At 51.2% G+C, this 15,042-nt stretch overlaps 1 protein-coding gene across 1 annotated transcript in view; it reads left to right on the forward strand.

The window, feature by feature from the left end:
* The window catches only part of ATP13A4 (ATPase type 13A4), an 89,350-nt gene that overhangs the window by 8,653 nt on the left and 65,655 nt on the right, over nucleotides 1–15,042 (forward strand). The window contains 2 exon segments of the mRNA XM_015409276.1: nucleotides 7,532–7,705; nucleotides 12,671–12,808. Coding sequence (XP_015264762.1) covers nucleotides 7,532–7,705; nucleotides 12,671–12,808 — 312 coding nt within the window.

Consider the following 15,042-nt stretch of genomic DNA (forward strand, 5'->3'; position numbering starts at 1 on the left):
TCCCTTCTTTTTTTTGCTTTCACTGGGCGATATGGTCCACAGGATAGTCTGATGGCAAATGACACTATAACCTTGTTAAAAGTCACTAGATCTCAGCTTGGTCAGTGCCTGAATTGAACACTTGACTCTACACTCCACCTGGAGTTGCTCTGAAGGTCTCAAAGGAAGAATGGCTTATAAATGAATATGTAAAACTTATTTATTGAATTTTCTCTGGAGAGACACTTGAGACAGTGTGCAATAAAACAAGACATAAATCCAAATATTAAAACAATAACATTTCAAGCTTTAAACTAGGCAAAACATAGGCCCAGGAGAATTGAAGACTATGACTGTGTCATAATAGGTGATTTGAACTACAACTGTGTCATAATAGGTGATATGAACTACCCACACATTGATTGGGTGTTCAAGTTGAGAAAAAGAAATTGAGTTTCTAGACCTGTGGAAATTTGCTTCTTTTCAAATTTTTGTACTTTCTTCTTTCTTTCACCTTCTCAGCTGTTTGATTTATCATTTTAAGAGTCTCATTCAACTGTGTTTGCTGGGTGGTGATACATTGGTTCATTGTTGACAGCTGTTCCCTGAGATTATTCATCTGATCCAGCAGGGGGCGCATGGATTCTGCCAATGTCTTTGCCAGCTCATTGGTTGCTTCCGGCCTTGGACTCTCAGTTCCTTTCGCTTTTAACAGTTTCTCGTTCTCCGTCCTCTTCCCCACCATCTTTTTGGATTGTTTACTTTTGCAAAAGTTTTTAAAGTCTCTGAATATGCGCTTAAACGCTCAAACTCGCTTTGGTAAGTCTCTCTCAGCAGTTATAACCATTTTTTCTTCTGCCCCCACCCCTCCAATTCGCTTAAAAGTTTATGTGCATGGGAGGCGTCCCTCCCCCGCTCGCCTCACTTTCTGTTCCGCATGGGTGGGGAGCTTTCTTTTTCTGTTTAACCAATCGCTTTAGTTGAACTCACGTTCATAATTAGTCCATAGACCTCGTTTTAGCTCCGTTTCTTATGCTCGACCTCCTGCGCTTGCCCCGGTCAGCGTCACTTAGTTCCATTCGGTCTCACAGCATGAAGAACTGTTGGGATGGAGAAGCGCCTCAATTCCCCGGCATTGTGCCAGTGAAGAGGCGACCTCTCGAGAGTCCCATGGCCAGAGCCCCTTCAACCAGGTCCTTGGGGGGTGACGATGCTGCGCACCCCCTCCTTCTGCTGGAGCGCAGCTTCACCCCAGGAAGGTCCGGGAGGTGAGTCTGCTAGCGCGCCGCCATCAACCGGGAGTTCGGTTTCTGGTTATCATCTGTTTGGGTTCAACTGGGGCTGGGGGAACACAACATAGGCAATCAATATGTCAAGAACTGGAGACTGACATACCCTGAATTGTGAGAATTCAGTCATTAGATCCCATCCATCTCCTTTCTGGCATGGAGGCAAACTTTACAGCATCTTGGCTGGGTAGAGTATATTTCTTGTCCCCAGAACAGAGAATTACATTTAAATCTACCATTTCAGTATTACATTACCTATGCAATGATATTCTTATGCTGAATAATATTCAGTGCTGATGGATGGCCCAACGGGACACCCCCTCCTACAGCCTTCTGCAGTGTATGTGGGGGGGGGGGGGGGGGTTCTGCTGCTTGCTAAGCTCACAACTCCCTCCGCAGAGTTGCCTGGCAAGAGTTGGAGGGAGGGAGGACGGGATCTTGGCTGGGGGGGGGGTTATGGCCTCCCATTTGGAAGCCAGACTGCAAAAACTAAGGTCCCGGTCACACGAGCCAGATAATGCGGGGGGGGGGGGAAGGCGTGGCTGTTCACCCCGGAGCAAAATAAAGCACTGTAGCCCGATCACACGGTCCCCCGAGTCTCTGTGCTTAGGCTGTTAGCTGGCGATCACACGGCGATGCTGCCGCATGGCAAAGAAGCAGTGCGGCACGAATACACAAGCACTTCACGTTTGTGCGCATGCGCAGTTCCACGGAGCAGCACTGCTTTCAGTTTCGCTTTTGTGCGCATGCGCTTACGGAAAACATCTGGTTTGCAACGAGATGTGAATGGGCGCCGGATTCCATGGGATACTAGCGCTCCTGCGATCAGATGCCTGCCTGTGCCGTGCGTTTTCCGGATACTAGTGCACTTTCCTTGGTACTTTTTAACTCCGCATCCTCGGCGGGACGCCATGGGTTGGCACCGGGTGTGCTACACTTCCCAGATGTTGCGGTGTGATTGCGCCCCGAAAAGCCACCAGACATTCGTGCCTTTCGCGCAGCAAAATCTCTGTGTGAGCGGGGCCTAAGTCAGTTTTACACCAGCTGAGGTGTTTTGGCTCCCAGCCACAGGAACCCAGAGAGGAGGCCAGGATCTCTAGGAAAGCTGCATGGACCCTGTGAGGAGGGTTGCCAACTCTAAGCTGGGAGATTCCTGGAGATTGGGGAGGGGGCAGAGCTGGGAGAGGGAACTCAGCAGGGAGGGGGTGCGATGCAGTCCACTCTTCCTAGTGGCCACTTTCTGCAGGGAAACGGATCTCTGTAGCGGAGAGATTCGCTGTAATTCCCAGGAGTCTTCAGGCCCCACCTGGAGGCTACTGATAACAAAAGCCTGAAGAACAATATATAACTGGCAGAAAAGTCCACAGCTACAGAGACAAATACACAGACAGGATTCAATGTTGTAGAGAACTGGAGGAGCCTTCTGCAGAGTTGTTTGACTTGTGCGTTGTAGCAGGGTGAGCTTTGGTTCCAGGAAAAATAATTTGCCTGAAGAAGGATTTCTCGAAACACACAACTTTTGCCTGGGAGGCGTGTTGCTTTGATGCTGGCTGCATCTCTCTTCGGAAAGCGAAACAGCCAAGAACTCGTGGGCACTCCATGAAATGGCTGAACAGATAAAAGGAAGTACTTCTTCACCCAAAGAGTGATTCACACATGGAATTCACTGCCACAGGAGGTGGTGGTGGCTACAAGCATGGACGGCTTCAAAAGGGAATTAGATAAGCATATGGAGCAGAGGTCCAGCAGTGGCTATTAGCCACAAGGCATAGATAGGAACTCTCGGTCTGGGGCAAGTGATGCTGTGTATTCTTGGTGCTTGGGGGGGGGCAACAGTGGGAGGGGGCTTCTAGTTTCCTGGCCCCACTGCTGGATCTCCTGAGGGCACCTGGTATTTCTGGCCACTGTGTGACACAGAGTGTTGGACTGGAGGGGCCATTGGCCTGATCCAATATTGGCTTCTCTTATGTTCTTGTGTTCTTAACGTTGGCATTGACAGCTGCTGCATCTCTCATCAGTCTCTCATCAGAAAGCAAGATAGTCTACAGCATTGAATCCTGTCTGTATATTTGTCTCTGCAGCTGTGGACTTTTCTCCAAGATATATATTGTTCCTTAGTTTTTTGTTATCAATGTACTCGGGTCATTTCATAGAAAAAGAGATGCAGGGGCTCATTAGCATAACTCATTTGCATATGCCCCACCCCCTGACATCACCGGAAGTGTGTCAGAAGGCAACACCCTCTGCTCAGGCCTCAATGGACTGTTTTGGATTGCTAGCTATTGGGGGGGGGGGCGTGCAGATCTGTCCTCGCAGAGGAGGGAGAGCTTGTACCTGAATAAGACTTGGTCTTAAAGGTGCCACTGGACTGTTTTGGATTGCTAGCTATGGGGGGGGGGAAGCGCAGATTTGCCCCCCAAAAGGGGGGAGGGCTTGGGCCTGAAGGGGGTCCGGGGGGGGGGTTTCTGCAACTTACCTGGCTGCTTCTTGCTCCTCGTGGCCTGACTGAGGACTGCTGGGAGCAGGGGGTGGGGCTTGTTGCATGTGCCCGCCCCCTGGGCTCCTTACTGCCGGAGCTCCGCTCCTGTGCGCTTCCGCAGGAAATGACCCCTGAATGTACTATAGTGAATAAGATGCACTAGGGTCCTTACTGGATATTTAAGTATATGATTTAAATGAATATATGAAGACATAGTAACATATCAGAGTTGTGCGTTTTGTTTTAACACAGTGTTTTCCCACGTTTGCTCAGCCTTGCCATGTTTCCTGTGTGTTTGCTGCCCACCTGGAGGCTGGCAACCCTGTGCCAAAGAAGGCCTGGGTGGCTTCCCCTTCTCCCAGGGTTTGGCACAAAGCTGGCGGAGTGACCAGAGATCCAGCTGTGCCTGACCTCTCCTTTCAAAGCCTTGAGAGATGATCTCTTTTGTATGAGGAGTGTGCAAACATTCCGCCAGAGACTTCCTTGAGGCCAACGGCTTTGATTTAGTAGCTGCTCCAGCTGGTCTGCTGAGAAAACGTGTTTCATTTCTTGCACCGATTTCTGACGGTTTTGTTTGGGGTGTTGCCACTGCAAGCCATGAGGAAGAGAGGTCTATACACTAAATGGGCTGAACATTTACGGGAATAGGTGGGGCATCTCTGTGCCTTTTAGATGATGGGGGGGGGCTGCAATTTAAAACCTCATATAAAATACTGGGGATTATTAGGAAGGGAATATCATAATGCCCCTGTATAAATCGATGGTGCGTCCTCATTTGGAGTACTGTGTACAGTTCTGGTCACCACACCTCAAAAAGGATATTATAACATTGGACAAAGTGCAGAAAAGGGCAACTCGAATGATAAAAGGGTTGGAACACTTCCCCTATGAGGAAAGGTTAAAGTGCTTAGGGCTCTTTAGCTTGGAGAAACGACGACTGAGGGGTGACATGATTGAGGTTTATAAGATTATGCATGGGAAAGAGCAGGTAGAGAAAGAGGTACTTTTCTCCCTTTCTCACAATACAAGAACTCGTGGGCACTCCATGAAACTGCAGAGCGGTCGGGTTAGAACGGATAAAAGGAAGTACTTCTTCACCCAAAGAGTGATTAACACTTGGAACTCACTGCCACAGGAGGTGGCGGCAGCTACAAGCATGGACGGCTTCAAGAGGGAACTGGATAAACCTATGGAGCAGAGGACCATCGGTGGCTATTAGCCACTAGGTATAGATAGGAACTCTTGGTCTGGGGCAAGGGATGCCCTGCATTCCTGGTGCTTGGGGGGGGAGCAACAGTGGGAGGGCTTCTAGTGTCCTGCTGGCCCCACTGCGGGACCTCCTGATGGCATCTGGTGTTTTTGGCCACTGTGTGACCCAGAGTGTTGGACTGGATGGGCCTTTGGCGTGATCCAACATTGGCTTCCCTTATGTTCTTATGTTCTCTTATGTGAGGGAGATGCCCCAAAGTGTAACACGTTTGGCTCAGAGGATCAGATCCGGAGGGGCCTCTTGTCTGTGGCCCGAAGGTGGGCGTCTGGTGCCGAATGAGGCCGGTCGAGGGCAGAGCAGCCTTGAATGCTGAGATTCATGGGGCTGGAAAGTTCTGTTCCCAAAGTTCCTGATAACTTCACAAAATTATTATTTTTGGCTTTACACAGAAAATAAAAATATGGGTCCATTATATTTTATTTCTGTTTGTTTTGTTGACTTTATTTACACCCTGCCTTTCTTACTCGAACTCAAGGTGGATTACACTAAGGTTCCTTCTGCACTTGGATCTCATCCCTGGTTTTATCAGAGTTCAACTCGCAACACAAGACCTTGCATTTATCCCAGGACAAGAGTAGGGCGAAACCAGAGGGAACTCGAGTGTAGTGCAGAATGTAAAAATACCCAGAGATAATTACAGGGGTGAACTCGGGTGAATGTCAGTTCGGGGACAGGGTTGAAACAGGATTTAAGTTCTAGTGCGGAAAGGACCAGCGAGAGAGGAACGGCTCTCCCCGAGGAGGTCAGCGAGGCTCCCAACTCTCCTGGCTTTCTGCAAACTAGGCAAAGATGAAACGTCGAAGAGGGCTTTTCTGCACAGGCAACAGGGCAACTCTGTCGTAAGAGTTACTTGGATAAATCATTAGGGTCTGTGTGCAAAATTGTGGGCGAACCAGTCAGTCGAGGGAGTTTTGCACAACTTGGGATGTCACGTTGCCGGGAGAGGCAGGTGGGTAGAGAGCGGCCTGTCCCAGGTGTAGCCCAGAGGTGCTGCCTTACTCATGAGTAGTCCTAAATACCGGGGGCACCCCACTTCTGACCTGAACCAGAGACCCACAAAGTCAGGCCAAGGAAGGCACTCTTGGCCTGAACCACCGAGCTAGCCAAAAGCTCTGGAAAAGGGTCTCCATTTTCAGGTTGCAGGAGGCAGCCCTCAAAGCAATCTCCAGCCTTCCCCCCCTCCCCCCAGCAAGGCAAGCAAAGGGAAACAATGCCGAGTCCCACCAGGTACAGTGTCTGCATTTCCAAAGGCTATTCAGAGCCCACCCGGCGAATAGGCCTTTCTGTCCACAAACCTGCAAGTAGTCCTTTTTGCGTGACTCCTTATACCTGTGTGAAAACTCTTTTGTCTAAAACAACTGTCCTTCTTGCCCTGTCCTTCAGGATACAGAGTTGGCAGCAGAGGATAGGATCCAAAGCAACAGGTTTGAATTACATGCAGAAAGGTATAAGCTGGATATTAGGGAAAACTCTTCTTCACGGTCAGAGTGGTTCAAAGGTGGAATCAGCTGACTGGGGAGGTGTGGTGAGCTCCCCTTCCCTGCCAGCTTTCAAGAAGAGGCTGGAGGAATATTTGTCAGGGATGCTCTAGGCTGGTCCTGCATTGGGCAGGGGGCTGGACTAGGTGGTCTCTGCATGGCCCCTTCCAACTCTATGATTCTATGATAAACCTATCAAGCATTCAAATTATTAACGATCCTTCCTGATGCTAATCAAGGACCCCATTTTCTACCTTTTGTGTAAACCTGGGAACCTATTCAACCTGCCTTGGCAGGACCATCAATGGTCATCAGACCCATTCAGCCAGCTCCAGTAGAACCATCCAGCATTTGGCTAATCTCATCAACACTATTGTGAATCCAGACTCTGCCCCTCTGGAACCTCATTGGTCACACCTAGGTTTTGTTTCATCTTGGTGTCACACCCCCTGGGGCCCCTTATTGGTCCAGGTAACCTTTTGACTTCACCTGAGACAAGCTCCTCAAGGCCTCCCATTGGTCCACATTGTGTCCCAATGTCTGTATCCATCCAAGCACATGGCCATCAAGGTGTGCACTCTGACGGCGCCTATACTTTGAGTCTCACCTTTGGGCCACCTCCTTAGTGCATAACGTTGGTCGTTGGCGCTATTCTTTTCAAGGACCTCTGCACATCTGGACGGGAAGTACAATCCCGTAACCGACCCTTCTATTCGCTATCGTCAACTCTGTTTTCTTAGTTTATTTTTTGTATTTATTTATTAGATTTTTACCCCGCCCTCCCGCCGAAGCGGCTCAGTTCTGAATTGCTTGCTCTTGGTTGAATGTTTAGTGTGCTTGTAATTAGGGAAATTCTTCAATTAAAAAAACTGTTTAATTTACATTTAAATTTGGACTTTTTCTACTGTACTGGACCTTGCTATCCCTCTGGCCTCCCCTGCCGCATAGCTAATTTCCCCCAACCACGAGGCAGGCCATTGGCGGTAACACAGGTGGCTCGCCATGTGCAATGCCCTTTGCTTCCTTCTATCTGCAGGAGATCTTTGGCTACCAGACCGACGGGTTCCGGAGGGCCCTGTGCCTTGCCGGGTACATCCTGTCCTGCGGAGCTCTCCTGCTCGTCTTTTACTGGAAGCCGGCGTGGGACGTGTGGGCCAACTGCGTGCCGTGCGACTTGGAGGAGGCAGACGTGGTGTTGCTCAGATCGACGGTATGAGGATGTTGTGTTTTACAAACGGGTGCCAGAAATGGGATTTGCAGGGAGGTGAGCATATCCACGGTGCTAGGCCTTTCCACAGTCGCATGCGTGCACCTAACCTAACGCACGGGGTTGTTGTGGGAATGAAATGTGAGTGAGGCATGCCCCCCTGAACTCTTTAGAGGAACTGTGTGTGTTTAAGTGCCATCAAAGTTGCTTCTGACTCATGGCAACCCTATAATGACCTCCAGGGTGTCCCCTCGTTCACAGCCTGGCTCGCGGCTCTCAAAATGAGGGCCTTTGTGGCTTCCTTTGTTGAGTAAACGTTCCGTTTCTGGTTTTACAATGTCCAGCATATCATGATTCATACTTCTCACATCCCATGCCCCTATTATATGTGTCTAACAGCTTTGGATTTTCCTTTTGCATCCATTCACGCCAAGGACTATACGTCCTTTCGGCTTTAGTCCAGTTACATCAGTAAGGGCAGTGCTCGTCGTAGTTCTCCTCAGCTCTTTGCCAGTAGGTGATTGAGCGACATCCGACCTGGGAGTTCTGTCTTCCAGGACTTCCAGCCAGTTTGGTGTCATGGTTCAGTGCGCGGACTCTAATTCGGGAGAGCTGGGTTTGATTCCCCACTCCTCCACTTGGATCTGGCTGGATGACCTTGGGCAAGCAGTAGTTCTGACAAGAGCTGTCCTTGAAAAAGAGCGGTTTCTGTCAGAGCTCTCTCGGCCCCGCCTCCCTCACAGGGTGTCTGTTGTGGGAAGGGGAAGGGAGAGGAGTTTGTAAGCCGCTCTGAGACACCTTTGGGTAGGGAAGGGCGGGGTATAAATCCAATCTCTTCCTCTTCTTCTTCTTCTATATCTTTTCTCAGGGTAGGATAAAAATGTGACAGCTAAATACCTCACAGGGATAAAAACATGAGAAAGAGAGAGAGAGACCAGGGAGATGCCTTTTTGCCTAAAGTCCACTTGCAAACTTACCCACTTGCACGTGGTGTGGAGCTGAGGGAAAATGGTGAGTTGCGATGGAATAGGAAGACTGTGGGATTCCCCGACTGGGATCTGGGAGGGCCAAGCATATTTTGCTTTCAAGCTGGTGCTGCCGGTGTGCCTGCGGCTGCCTATCAAGACCTGCTCAGCCTGGACATTTGAACCTCAGAAGGTCATTCCAGCCTCTGCAAGTCTCTGATCTTCTCCCTCTGAAAGGAAATGCTCCTCCAGAGGCGACCCAGGACTTTACCCCCAGGTCCTGAATGCAAGGAGCAGACGGCTGAGGGAGAATAAACCGAAATGGAAGCTGGGTAAGGCGGAGGCGATGCTGGGTGGCAAGCCGTTTCCACCAAGTGGGGAGGACTGGTCACTTTCCTCACTGTTCGTGGGGTGCAAGTTTTCACTGAATTTATTTATGCGATTTAGGACTTAGGGTCGATGAACGACGTGATGTATTTAGCCCTCAGTCAAGTCATCTCATTTCCCCCACAGCCTCACGGCAACTGCAGCAAATTGACTTACCCAAGCACTGCAGGGCCTGAATCAGATGGTGACTGTGGCCAGTGTTCCCTCTAAGCTGAGTTAGTGTGAGCTAGCTCACAGTTTTTTAGCCTCCGGCTCACACATTTTTGTCTTTGCTCAGGAAGGATGGGGCTCCAGAGCAAACTAATTTGTGCAGCAGCCAAATTGCTCATTCGCAATTTCAATGCCAGCGGCTCACAAAGCAGGATTCTTGCTCACAAGACTCCACGGCTTAGAGGGAGCATGTGGCCCTGGGGAAGGACAGCCCCCCCCACTATTTCCCCAAGCCAAAACAGCTCCCTGGGGGGCAGGCTTTATATGCAGTCCTGCAATGTGGTGAAAAGCGACCCCTGAGGTCACAGATACCATGACCAAACAGTTAATACAGCAACAAAATCACTTCCCCCCCCATCTTTCTTTCATTCAGAAGTTGTCCCCATTCCTGCGGACAACTAATCATTTATCCATGCTCTTGTGATCACAAGGCTAGATTACTACAGTGCTTTCTCCACTGAGCTGTCCTTGATCTCAAAATCCAGCTGGTGCAAAACACAGCGGCCCATTTGCTCTCGGGCTCTGCCGGCCGGGACCACATCCCACCAGCCCTGGATGCCTCTCTGGTCCCGGCTTAAGGGGCTGATTGTGGCTCTGAACGCCCTTCGTTACCTAGGGGCCCCACAGAGGGGAAGGATCATAGAATCATAGAATAGGAAGGGTCCTCCAGGGTCATCTAGTCCAACCCCCTGCACAATGCAGGAAATTCACAAATACCCCCCCCTTTCCACACCCGCAGTGGCCCCTGCTCCATGCAAAGAAGATGACGAGAAACCCTCCAGGATTGCTTCCTGACCCCAAAGTGGTGACCAGCATTTCCCGGGGCGTGTTGCAAGAAAGGGCCACGAGAACTAAGCACGGAGGCAACCTGTCCTGCCCTCCCTTCTCGTGATCTGCCCAAGTTCACAGAGTCCACGTGGCTGTCAGGTGGGGCCATCTGGCCTCTGCTTGAAAACCTCCAAAGGGGGAGAGCCCGCCACCTCTCAAGGATCATCTATCCCCACAGGCACCTGGGCTGCAGGTCCCCTACGAGCCTGTCCTGTCCCAGCCCTTATCTGTTGGTGCCCCCCTGCCGGGTGTGTGGAACAGGCTCCCGGAAGGCCTGGAGCAGACGCCTCCCCTGGGGGGGGGGGGCTGTAGGTTTGAGGGTTCAATAACGACACAACACACAGATCTGTTGAAGCTCTCTGAATAAGTTCTCAGTTCTCTCTCTGTCTCCTCTTTTGAACTGCCTGTCAGCAGCGTTTTATTAGCGCAGGCTCACACATTTCTCCCCCCTGCCCTGCACAGTGAAAACGTTACAAGTCGAAGACTATAACTGGGATTACAGTATATTCTTAACAGAATGTTCTTTGCCCACAGCTCATCTTATCTTGCCCGACTGTAGCCAAGTTTATACTCTCAGCAGACTTCAGCGAACTCAGCAGGCTTTGTGCACTAATGTCCAATCTTCCTGTGGGAACGTTGACATTCCGGGTATGCCTCACAGAACAACACAGTTCCCACAGGGGACTATTTGAGAGGTCATGTGGGGCTGCTTCCCCTGACCTTGGAGGGTCCCGGCTAGCCCGACCCCGTCAGATCCCGTCTCTGTTTGTCCCTTGCCTGGAGTGCACCACGGGGCTGCCATGGGCAGGCTGCACCCGGAGGGCACTTCCCACCACCTGCCCGACCTGGAGGGCCCTGCCTTGTCAGGTTTCAGAAGCTAAGCAGGCTGGGCCCTGGCTAGCACTGGGGGTGGGGGGAGATCAGGAAGGAAGTCCAGGGAGAGCCAGTTTGGTGGCGTGGTCAGGAGCGCAGACTCTGATCAGGGAGAGCTGGGCTTGATTCCCCCGCTCCTCCTCCACATGCAGCTGCTGGGGTGACCTTGGGTCAGCCACACGTTCTCTCAGAGCTGTTCTCTCAGGAGCAGTCCTCGGGAGAGCTCTCTCAGCCCCACCGACCTCATGGGGTGTCTGTCTGTTGTGGGGAGGGGAAGGGAAAGGAGATTGTCAACCACTCTCCTTCGGGTAGTGAAGGGCGGGGTATAAATCTTTTGGTTGTTGCAAGTGAAAACACTTCAGTGTTTACAGGGTTAATGATGTTTGTTAAGTCACATGTTTGTTTGTAACCAATCTGTTTAGACAATAGGATGCCCGGGAACTTTGGAGCTAGTTTGCTAGTCTGATTGGAAACCAAGGTGTCAAGTATTTAGCATATTGGTCTTTTCTCCTCCCGTTCTTTGTTCTGACTCTTCCTGTTTTACCTTTTAGCTGTAAGGATGTAGCCATATTAGCTCTTTGTTATTTTATATCCTTTGTACCTTTTCCCCATGTTAGCTTTATAGTAAATGTTTATATTTTAAAACACACCATGGACTCAGTCTCTTAATACTCTGCTGACTTACTTAAAAGGAATCCCAACAAAATCCAATCTCTTCTTCTTCTTCTATGCAGAGGCAGACAATGGTGTTGTTGTTGCTGCTGCTATATAATTAATTGATTTATAGTCCGCTCTCCCAAAGACTGGCTCAGAGCCGGTAACATCAGTTTGTAAATATGCAATTAAAATTTCCAAATATCAAATAATTCAATCGGTAAAATGCATTGAAATACATACAATATAATCAATGATGTAAGCTCAAGATGGTGTAGTCCCAGTATGGCCTAAACCCACCTCTGTTAATTTCTTGCCTTGAAAACCCTCCCGGGGAACATTGGCTGTGATTTGATGCCGAGAGGTTACACAGGTAGGCACGGAGCATCTCAAATGGGCTTGGCCTTTACTGTTTTAATTGCCTGTTTTAAATACGGCTTCTAGTTAATTTACTGTTAATAGTTTTGCATTGCCTTTATTGCTGCTGCGTGCCTCGGGGTGCCATGACTGCATTCAGAGAAATGCCCCAAGCGGACGGATGTGGTGAAGGAGAAGTGCAAATTGGTGTTTTGGGAGGAGACTGACTCACTGATTCAGTGCTCTGACTAGTCTGGTTACCAATATTAGCTTTTGTGCTTGGAAAGTCTCAAGGCTTTTCCCTGGAGACTGTGCACTCAAATCCAATTAAATGTGGGGACTGGACTGCTGTATTCTTCCCCTGCTCACACACCTCCTCGCGATGCCCTGGGAGAAGGCCCTGGGGGAGGGGCCGTGGACAGCCAGCCCGGCTGGGGCAGGGTCTTCCAGGCTGGATTGGTCCCGCATTTGACCAGGACTGGTTCCAGTGGGCCACAGTCCAGAGGGGCTGCTGGTGGCTGGGAGCCTCTCAAGCTGAGCCTACTTGCTCCCCCAAAGCCGAGCCTATGGCGGGAGGGGGCCTTGCTGGGGCCAGGCACTGGACTTGCACACGGCGGGGCACCGGGCTGGGGGTGGGGACGGGATCCTCCCTCGGTGCGGCTCCAGCGGGTTCTGCTGCTCTCTGTTCTTCCAGGATGAATTCCACACTTATTCCCGGAAGGAGGTGACTTGGATCTCCCTGTCCGGCCTGAACTACCTTCGTCGAGATCCTGCTGTCGTTGCCGATGAAAGTTCTCTTTTGAACAGGGTTGTCTGGAAACCTGAGTTGGAAGTAAGTAGAAACGGCCCAGCTGGCGTTGCCACTCCAGAATGCTCTGTCAGGCTCTGCGCTTGATTCCCGCTGGAGGGCGCCTCCCTGGTCAGAGCCGTGGCTTGGCTTGCGTCTCCTGCACTCTCTGTCCCTGCTGTTAATCTGTCCGGGTGGCCCTTCTGTGTGGGCGGCTCGGCCCTGGAGACTCCCTGTCCCGTGCCCTTTGCCCGAACCCAGCCGCTGCAGCCAAACTCCTGACATTAATGGACACCCTAGGAGGAAGGGGAGAGGCCTCCTACACATTCCTGTCCTGTGTCTATCCATTTCCTTTTGGAAGTAAGCAGGGGTCATTTCCTAGAAGAAGAGGTGCAGGAGCTCATTAGCATAGCTTATTTGCATAGGCCACACCCCCTGACATCACTGAAAGCGTGTCAGAAGGCAACACCCACCGCTCAGGCCCCACCGGACTGTTTTGGATGGCTAGCTATTGTGTGTGTGTGTGGGGGGGGAACGTGCAGATCTGCTGTCGCAGAGGAGGGAGAGCTTGTACCTGAATAACACTTGGTCTTAAAGGTGCCACTGGACTGTTTTGGCCGGGGGGGCGGCTCTGCAACTTACCTGGCTGCTTCTTGCTCTGACTGAGGGCTGCTGGGAGCAGGGGGTGGGGCTTGTTGCATGTGCCCGCCCGCCTGGGCTCTTTACTGCCGGAGCTCCGCTCCTGTGCACTCCCGCAGGGAATGACCCCTGACCTTGCCCACCCCAGAGGGGCCCCGTGCCTCCCTTTGCTTCAGGCTGCTTCCCAGGTCCCGTCCAGTCCCTTGCAAGACCAGGGGGAAGGACCACAGGGAGAATGAACTGAAGCCTTCCCAAACGGCAGACCCGGCTCCCGGGGGGGGGCAGGCTGGGGGGGGCACCGGAGGCAGAAGCAGCCCGGGCCTGCCGGCTCAGTGGGGCAGAAACGACAGCGGTGTGAGCGCGGGCCTACAGCAGGGGGCCGGCACGAGGCCCACAAGCCAATGCTCCCTCTAAGCTGCAGAGTCTTGTGAGCAAGAATCCTACTTTGTGAGCTACTGGCCTTATTAAAGTTGTGAGCGAACGATTGGGCTGCTGCATCAATTAGTTTGCTCTGGAGCCCTCGTCCCTGAGCCAAGACAAAAAGTGTGTGAGCCGGAGGCTAAAAAACTGTGAGCTGGCTCACACTAACTCGGCTTAGAGGGAAGACTGCCACCAGCCCTTCCATCTGCTGTTGTGGTGAGCAATGTTCCCTTTAAGCTGTGGAGTCTTGTGAGCAAAAATTCTACCTTTTGAGCTACTGGTATTAAAGTTGTGAGCTATGAGCGATTTGGCTACTACATAGATTAGTTTGTGCTGGAGCCACCCCTTCCTGAGCTAAGACAAAAATCTGTGAGCCAGAGGCTAAGAAACTGTGAGCTAGCTCACACTAACTCAGCTTAGAGGAAACACTCTGAGGCTCTTACCACCCCGGGGTTCAGGGGACAGCGTATCCCCCAAAGTCTCCAACCCTTGGCCGTGAGGCCTCCCTCTCCGCTCAGCTTCAGGTAAGCCCCCCTCATTTTGGTGCCTCTTGAGCCAGATCCACACAGTCGACCTTACCGACTGCCCTGCGGCCTTCCGGCCAGTTTGGGTCTCGAGAAGGGGGCCTGGCCCCTCCTGTGCAAGGTCCCCCCCCGCCCATCACACGCTTGTGGCAGCCCCCTCCACTTTGCCCTCCCTGCACTCGGCCTGCTCTATTATTCACTTAAAACTTCTGTTAGCTGCCTTTCAGGGAGGCTGGCAGCATAGATAAAACACATAAAATAAAAGTATATTAAAAACACAGTGAAACAACATGTTAAAAAAAAAATCACAATTCAGGACTGCCGGCAGGGCTCTTTTTGTAGAAAAAGCACAGCAGGAACTCATTAGCATAATAGGCCACACCCAACAGCAGGAACACATTAGCATATTGGGCCACACCCCTGACAGCACAGCTCATTAGCACATTAGGCCGCACCCCCATGGTACCAGAAGTCTGGTCATCCAGCCACACCCACCTTTTGCTTGTTATTCTGTTTACCTTGTTTGTTGTCAAAACCCAGGGCTTTTTTGTAGCAGGAACTCCTTTGCATGTTAGGCCACACGCCCCTAATGTAGCCAATCCTAATGAGTTTCTGTTGTTGGGTGTGGCCTATTATGCTAATGAGCTCCTGCTGGGCGTGGCCAACTCGGGAGCCAGCCGGAACTCCATTCCTGTG

Source organism: Gekko japonicus, unplaced genomic scaffold, assembly GCF_001447785.1.
Source record: "Gekko japonicus isolate JY-2015 unplaced genomic scaffold, Gekko_japonicus_V1.1 scaffold398, whole genome shotgun sequence".
Lineage (NCBI taxonomy): Eukaryota > Metazoa > Chordata > Lepidosauria > Squamata > Gekkonidae > Gekko > Gekko japonicus.